Consider the following 8,417-nt stretch of genomic DNA (forward strand, 5'->3'; position numbering starts at 1 on the left):
AATGTGGCTATATTGCGCAGTAATGCACAAAGAGCTATGTGAATTGGAAAGAAAATTTCAGCATCTGAGCAGCTTTCCACCTTTGGGTGCCTTAAACTGTGTGGGCTCAGGCCTGTTCCAACACAACTGTGCTTCTACAGGTGAATGTGTCACAGCAGACAATGACACCAAGGTGGAGTTTGACCAATGCAGTAATGGTGTCAGGGGTACTGATGAGTGTAATGGTTGTAACATTCACCATTTACGGCAATATGATCATATCTGAGGGATGAGAGCAGCCCTGACGCTTGCATAGACTGAAATATTTGCAGTGCATGATACAGTGATATTGAGGTTCCAGTAGGATGTGTCCGTTTTTCAAATCTGCCACACTAACATGGAGGCGGAGAGTAACACAAGCTAGAAATTAAGGCCTAAAATTTCAGGTTGAAAAGTGACAGGTCCTCAACACCTTTAAAGCCCAGACCCCTGAAATAGCATCTGCCTTCCCTAATCTGTTTGCACATGTGCCTGGGACCACAGCACAGTTAAGCTGGGGCAGAGCAGTTCCACTTGGCAGAGGGTCCTGGGGGGTCAGTTTGCCATCTCGGAGCTGCTTCTGCTCAGCTCAGCATGCTGCAGAGGGGCTAGCTGAGGCATGCGGTGCTTCCGTGTGGGAGCTGCCTGCATCTACATGTACATACTATCCTATGGCAGAGTTAATTAGTTTATTTCAGCTTAATAACACAGCAGATATAGATGCTGACATTTTACTATGGAGTTAGTCAGCTCTGCAGTAAACATCTTGTGTAGACGTACCCACTGAGCGTAAGTACTGGGAAAAGAGACTTGACCTCGCAGCTGGGCTGGCCCCAACTTTTCCAGAAAAATGCCCAGTTTTTCTTAGGTTGTAAATTATTCTAGGCAGAGCTTGCATCTCTATCTGCCTTTGTCTAGCACCCAGCTTCCAGGAGCCCGAATCCGAGCAGAGGCTGCAGGCACTGCCAAAATAATAGTATCACAAAGAGGACTGAGAGGAGAGCAGCTCCCATGAGAACGGGGCAAGGGGGATTCACATTCTGAGGGAGAATTATGAGAACTATATAGTAATACCTTTGCTTAGAAAGATGGAGGCCATTCTACTTGCAAATACTGGGATGGCATAAACGCCAGGGAGTTTGGACTGGGCCACTGGAGGCTTGGCAAAGGCAGATCTTTCAACAGTGAGCTCTGCTAGTGTGTGATCTAGGGAAGGGAGGGCAGAGTTTTCACTAGAGACAGTTGAGACCCATAATACATTGCCCACAGAACAGGACCTGCAGGGGGGACTCGATGGGACCATATGGATGTTCCCCATCTCTGTTCAAACTGGCTCTAGACATGTCATTAAGAGCCTCTGGTATAATCTCTCCACTGTCAATGCTTCATGCCTGCTGTCAGGTCCTCAGTTGGCATGACTGGCCACAGTAAGTCCAATACAGTGGTGTTGTGACAATGGCTTTCCCCTGAGATCCGAGCCCATCATCTCAGTGGATCTGACTGAGGCAAACGGTATCCAAGAATAGTTACAGCTAAACCCAGAGGCAATCACCCGGGTTCACTTGCATTAAACCAGCCAATGACCCTTCTTCCCCAGTCACACCTACCCCCCTGCCCAGTGGCATAGACAGAGTCCAGTGTTGGCTACATCGCTGAGACGTAGGTATTTATGGTTACACACGCGCACACGCACACAGAGAAATGAGCACCGCAAAGTTGCACGTGTCACCAATGGGGATGTCTTGACAGGGACAGGACTGAGCTGCGTGCCTGCCATTGAGAGGTATCATGAACACACTGGAGCGGGAAACCCACCCCAGCACGGCAGCTGTGAGTGGGATATTGCACCGGGCCAGATTCTCTTTACAACAAAAGGCCTCTGGTATTAGCTGTAAGGGCTCTGATAGCAGCAGGGACAGAGACTTCTGTGCCCAGGCCCTGGTCAGAACTGGCAGCCTCCGAGTGAGAGAGAAGCAAGAATGCCATGTCCTGCATGCTGAGATAGCGCTCGGTAGAGAAAGGCAGGATAGGCTTTGTGGCATTATCTCCAAGCAACAGCCAATAAGAAAGATGGAAACACCTCCTTCCTGAGCACTGGAGCAGTGAAGGAGCCAGGGATCTTGGGGACACGTTGGCCTCGCAGCTGTCTCTTGCTCTGGGGAGAGCCAGGTTCCAGCCCAACTCCCCAGTGCAGTGTACTAGCTTGTGCAATGAGTGTCTCCCAGCAGATTTCTCCTTCACTCCCCAGTGCAGAGCTGGCCATTGTCAGCCAGGAGCTCCCTGCTGTGATGTTGGAGGACATGGACCCCAGGGTGGTGTGCATGGACAGGTGCCTCAGGAGTCCCTGTAACAGCAGACAGTGCCTATTCTCCTAAGCCCGACCCCTTAACCACTCTGCTCTATTGCCAAAGTGGAATTGGTTTCAGCATTAGTGTCATTTCTACTTAACAGGCTTCAAGATGGAAAGCTATGGTCAGAGCTACTGCTGTTCCTTGCACCTGTCCAGGCTTCCCTACCAGATGCTCTTCGCCTCCTCCTTCAGTGTGGCAGTAAGGTCTGTGAGCTGAGAGTCAGAGCTGCAGGCCCCATGGAGCTGCAGGTATGAAGACAGGCTAAACCTTGCAGGTCTGGCTGTGGATGGCACAAGGGGAACAAGTTCCATCTCCATGATGCTGTGAGTGTCCGTGATCCCTCAAGGGATCATCCTGTTTCCAGCTCTCTCCCCATGAAGTGTGACCTAGGCTCTGGGCTCCTACAGGCCCTGTAACCAGACTAAGCCAATTTGGTAATGAAGGGTCATGAGAGCCAGATCACAGACAGCAGCAACATCAGAACCTAGCAGAACATGGCCAGGGTGGCTGAGAAGAGGCAAGGAACGTGCTCCTGTGACCAGGAACCATGCAGCCCCAAGGGGCGTTCAGCAGCCATGTGCTTAGGGAAGATGGTGAGGCTTGGTCTACCCTACACCATTCTTTGGGCAAAAGGAGTTCCCAGGAGGTGACCAAGTCCAACCTGGACCCAGCCCAGCACTCCAGTGGGGATGGGCAGGGGGCACAGACACTGTTCAGCTTCCAGGAGAGAAGCGCCAGCCGCTGGCTGAGCTCCTCGTTCAATGGGACATGAGTGAGTGACAGCAGGCACAGGATAAGCTCAACAGAGAAGAGATAAAAATGCACCGCATGCTCCCTGGGGCATGCTCATGTCAACTCTTGTTCACTGCTAACGGGCTTGGGATTGGGCCTCGTGCACACCCCCACTATTCCACATGGTATAGCCACAGACAATATGCACCAGGTTGCTGGGCTGGCCCTGTGAGCAGTGCTGCACCCTCACACCTGCTCCATGCAACGGAGGTATTAAGGCAACTTTGCAGCACCATGACTGCTCCCCTCTTTTCACAACAAGCTCTTGTTTGTAAAGATGCATAATTTCATTTCAAGGTCTTTCCTCAGTCTAGCAGCTTGCAGGGAGAGCAGCACAGACTCCATCCACTGGGCAAAGCGGGACAGCTTCTTTGGTAGGGTTCCCACTCCCTATCAGTTTCTGGGCTGGAGAATGCAAGGTCTGTTTGTGGCTTTCTCAGGTAAGTCCTGAGCTGAGGAACAGAGCTGGGGCAGCAGCAGGCGCTGCTCTACTTGTGGGCCCATTAGCTAGTGATCCCTTGTCTAGATCAGTGGTTCTCAACCTTTTTTCTACCAGGACCCATTTGTAAACATTGATGGCCAGTCCCAACCCAGTGCCCCTCACTCCCAACCCACTGCCCCCAGGCCCCAGCCCCCCAGTGCCTGGGGCAGGAGGTGGGTGTGTGGGGCAGTGCAGCACAGGCTGGGCTGGGTGTTGGACACCACTATCTTTGCTACTTTCCCTACCTCAGCCAGCCTCGGGCGGGCTTGGACACCACTATCTTTGCTACTTCCCCTACCTCAGCCAGCCTAGGATGGGCATGGAGAACAGAAGCCATCAGACATACTAGGTTAGCAGGTGGTCATCAACATGCTTGGCCTCTCACTTGGTCTTTGAGATACCAGGAATGCTGATGCACTGGTGACCAACAACGGAGCAATGGTGATGGTGTCTCCTAGTCCCCCTCATCCAGCCCCTGCCCACAGGAACCTTGTGCTTTAGAGGAGTGATGTGAAGCCTGGGAGGGGGAGAGGCACCTGCCTGGCCTGTTGTGCTTCCCTGTGTTTGCTGTGCTGCCCATCAAAACCAAGGTAGGTCTCATGCAAGCTGTAAGAACCCATGAGGTGGGTTCAGTGACTGGAGATTGTCCAGTGAGCACCAGTTTTGTTACAGAGGTGACTGCGATGGAGGAGCCAACAGCTATGGAAACAAATGGTTTAAAAGGAACAAAACCAAAGCAACAGACATGATGAAAGGCTAAAGCCTCAGGCCACAGCCTCAGGGGCACAGGGCAGAGGCAGGGAGAAAAAAAACAGAACCAAAGAGGGACAAAGGGAGACCTTAACTTGGCCAAAATAAAAGGCAGGGGGTAGGGGGGATTAAAGAACCAAAGCAGGGTTTATTGGGATGTCCTGGTTGAAATGGCGGCCATGCAGATTAAATATGGAACGCACAGAGACGGAGCGGAGAGTCCTCTTCCTTGCAGGCCTTCACATGTGCTGCACCGGGCCGGGCGGCTGGTGGGAGACATGTTGGGAGCTGGTGGCAGCACCTTTGCCTGTCGGGTCTCTCTGCCAGGCGACTCGGACACGTTCACCAGGACTTTGTTCTTCAATTTGCTCCCCCCCACCCCGTTTCTGTTTGTTTTATTATAAAAAAACAGATCTCTTGTTCTGCAACCACATGCTCCTCCCTGCCCCTGGGCCAACCCAGGCGGGGGCCCCACCATGCAGGGTCCTTCTTGCAGAAGAGGCTGCCTGGCGCTGGGGGGGTCTGGTCTGACTGCATCCTTCCCTCCCCACCCCCAAAGACCAGGAGTTTGCAATAGAGACAGAAAAACCAAGAAAAGAAACCAGGATTCGCCTACCACCAGAGTCAGGATGGGAGGCAGGAGCCTTGCGCTCTCCCGGGGTGAGCCCAGCTGCCCCAGTGCCTAAGGGGAAGTCCCCGAGTGCTGCTTCCCCTCTGCTGTCCAGCCCCGGGTTGCACGTTCCAGGGATACCAAAGGAAAAGAAAAACAACCCCGTGGGAGCAGTGGCTGCCAACAGCAACGCCCTCCCCTTCCCAGTCCGGCACGGCCCAGGGGCCTCACAGAGTCGACTGCAGGTTGGGATCCACCATGGTCTCTCGGTCTGGAGACTCGATGTAGTTGGCTGCTTCCTGGAGCTTCAGCAGCATGGCCATCTGTGCAGGGGAGAGGGCACAGATTGGTGAGGGGCTCTGATGGCAGGAGATGCCCAGTGCCCCTCACTCCTGACCTAGAGCCCCCAGCTAGACCCATCCTACCCCCGATCCCCAGCCCTGCCAAGGTCCTGCTCTCCTGACATGTAGGCAGGCCCAGCTTCAGGATCCTCCCCAGCACCATGAAGAAGCCGCACAAAGCTGTTCCAAGCCAGGCTCCAAATCGTGAGACCCCCAACATGAGTAGCTATGTTGGGATTTCCTGGGCCTAACAGATTCCAGCAGCATTGCAGACAGGAAGCAACAGGGCATGTGCCCCTGTGGCTTCAGTGTGCCATAGCTGCAAAACCAAAGGCGCTGACTCCTCCAAAGTGTTTGCTCTGTGCCTTTGAAACCCAGCTCTTGTCCAGCCTCGCTGCCAGGAGCCAAGAGAGACTGTGGCATCCCAACATCACCAGCATTGAGCCAGTGCTGCTGCATGAGCTGAGAGGGAGGGACTTCTGTCCCAAGTGTTTAAAATTCTTTGCCTCAAATGAGTACTGAGGAAACTAAACAACTGGGCAGAAGCTGCCTGGATTAGTCTCTGAGTCTGTGGCCCTGGGTCCTCCCAGGAGACCTCCAGCCATGCCAGGTTGGCAATTCTTCATAATGAAGTATGACAGAAAGAAAATACCCTGTCAGCTCAGAGCCATTCCAGGCTGGCCTTGTCCATCCCAGAGATTCAGACCTTTCTCATTTATGCCTCTTCCACCTTGGGAAACAGACCTGTGAGGAGGGCTCTTTCATGAGGATCATCTGAGGCCCATAGTGGCTCCCTGACCTTTCTGGTGGCAGCAGGATCACCAGCTGGCTGCCCTCAAAGCTACGGGTGCCATGGAAGCCAGGACATGGGCTGATCTGCTGCTCAATGCAACAGCCCAGCCTCCTGCCACTTTGTGGTCACTTCAATCCCTGCTCTTTGCCAGACCTATCCATCACTGTACAAGAGCGTTCTACCTTTCTTCCTTGGTGGGCCTTTCTGGTTGGTTTCCCTTCACCAGAACTACGGAGACTGTGAGCAAGGCTTGCATATGCATGTGTGCGTACATCGCAGATGATGTGCCAAGAGATCTGTGCACACAGGGCCAGTCCAGCCAGCCACTGGGTTGGCACTAGACTCTGCTTGCTCACTGGCTTGTAGGGTTTCCAATCTATTTCCAGGCCCAGGGAAGATGAGCAAAGGGATTCAGCACTTGGATGGTACAATTTTCACAGCATATGAAAAGAAGAAGTCAAAGTGGTGCTGACCCCTGGCCATCTTACCAGAGCTGAGCTGTCAGCTGGCCAGCACATGATGGGGTGCAATTAAACTGCCCCTCCATCATCCATGTGGTTCCAAGGGCTTGAGCCCACTGGGTCTCTCCTTGGAGGGCATTTGTGCCACTGTGTGCAGACACTTGGGAAGGACAGACTACGCTCCCCACCACCCTGCCAGTACCTCTGGCAGCCCAGACCTCTCTCCATAACTCCCGTGAGTGCCCTGGCCCACACTGCACACATGAAGTGAGGCCTGGGCAAAGCAGGGGTTTCTAGGTTCATCAGGAAGTTTTAAATTAAAAAAAATGTTTAAAAGAAACCCAGAAATGGCTTCCACAGCTCCAAAGGCAGAACAAAAAATAAATCTCCAGTTGATAGAAATGTTTTGTTCACAGAAAGTTGAAATAGCTGATTTTGATTCTGAGTTTAATTTTTCTTTTCGTTCTTAAACATGACATTTAAGGACATGTTGATGTGTGAAGTCATCAGAGCGCTGAGCACTGAGAACACAGAGCTGTCTGCCTCACATTTGCTATAATTCTTTGCCGAATGTTTTCCAACCAAAAATTTAGAAAAACCAGCACATCCAGGGCATGTTTCTGTGTTGCCAAACCTGTGCTTTTTACTGAGAAAATGTTGGGGTGGAAAATTTTGCCCAGACCTTCTCTTCAGTTTCACAGCAACCCACCCCCCTGTCTCTGGCTCCCTTCCCCCCACAGCCTCGCAAGTCCTGGCCCCCCACACACTCATGCTTCCCCCTGGGAGTGGACCATACCAAGGGGTCAGAGTCCAAGGAGCTGGGCGTGGTGTCTTTGACGGACCGCTCCTCTGGGGGGGAGACTGTGCTGTGGGGCCCGATGGTGGGAGGGGGCAGGTGGTACAGCTTCGACTGGTCCTGCTGCGCTGATGGCCAGGGCAGGGTGTCCCGGACCCACTCCACGGGGTCCTCCCAGGCTGCCTTTTGGCCATGAACCTAAAGAAGGAGACAGAGAGAGGGTGAAGAGCAGGTTCTCCCCTGCTGGTGGTGCTCTGGGTTCAATATTCATGGTACTCTGGACCTGTGGGACCAATGCCCGGGCTAGAGCAGGAAAGAAGGGGACACCATCTAACACCCAGCTCTGCTAGTGTCCCTCAAGCCCAGCTCACGGCTCCCCACAATCCCAGCCCTGCTCCTGCCTGCCCCCATGCCTCTGCCCAGGCTCCTCAATCCCAGCACATAGCTCCATGCTCTCTCAGCCCTGGGCTCCTCATTCACCCCAGCTTTGCTGCGGGCTTCCACTGCCTCCCTTCCCAGACTGCTTTGCTGCTGATCATGCTGTCTGGATGCCCTTGTCTAGGAGGCAGTGTTGGCTTTGCAGACATGGGAACTGCTCTGATCAGATATCCCCCCACCAGACAACGTAGAAACTGGGCTGCAACATGTTGCTCTGTTTAGCCCATGCTGGGCAAGAGGAGGTTCTGGCTACTGTTGGGATGGGGGTACCTTGAGCCCGTCTTTTGCCCCCTCCTGCAGGTAGGGGATGATAGAGTTATTCCATAGGTCGATAAACCAGGTCCGGAAATCTTCAATCCCAATGGGGCAGGACAGGAAGAAGCATGGGCCTGCAGAAGGGGATGGACAAGGACAAGCCTGTGAGCAGGGCAGAGCTACGGATCCGCTAGGTCCATGCAGGTCACCAGGAGTAGCAGGCACTTCCCCACCCCGTTGGTATACTCCAGCTGCCTTCAGTTTTCTCAGAGGAGCCAGCTCAGCAGCAAAAGGATGATGGGTCCCACCACAGCCTTGACTTGCCCCAGCA

General features: G+C 53.4%; 1 protein-coding gene across 4 annotated transcripts in view; it reads right to left on the minus strand.

The window, feature by feature from the left end:
* Positions 1 to 4,190: 4,190 nt before the first annotated feature.
* NAV1 (neuron navigator 1) overlaps positions 4,191 to 8,417 on the minus strand; it is a 243,154-nt gene continuing 238,927 nt past the window's right edge. For 2 of the 4 annotated variants that reach the window (XM_014522734.2, XM_025211156.1), the window contains exons 29-31: positions 8,102 to 8,220; positions 7,394 to 7,591; positions 4,192 to 5,325 (exon numbers count right to left, since the gene is read on the minus strand). In XM_014522734.2, coding sequence (XP_014378220.2) covers positions 5,230 to 5,325; positions 7,394 to 7,591; positions 8,102 to 8,220 — 413 coding nt within the window. In that variant the 3' untranslated portion in view covers positions 4,192 to 5,229. Of the gene's footprint in view, positions 5,326 to 7,393; positions 7,592 to 8,101; positions 8,221 to 8,417 lie in introns of all 4 variants that reach the window. The other 2 variants (XM_025211157.1, XM_025211158.1) reach the window with 2 other exon arrangements.

The sequence above is a fragment of the Alligator sinensis genome, unplaced genomic scaffold (genome assembly GCF_000455745.1).
Source record: "Alligator sinensis unplaced genomic scaffold, ASM45574v1 scaffold766_1, whole genome shotgun sequence".
NCBI classification, from domain to species: domain Eukaryota; kingdom Metazoa; phylum Chordata; order Crocodylia; family Alligatoridae; genus Alligator; species Alligator sinensis.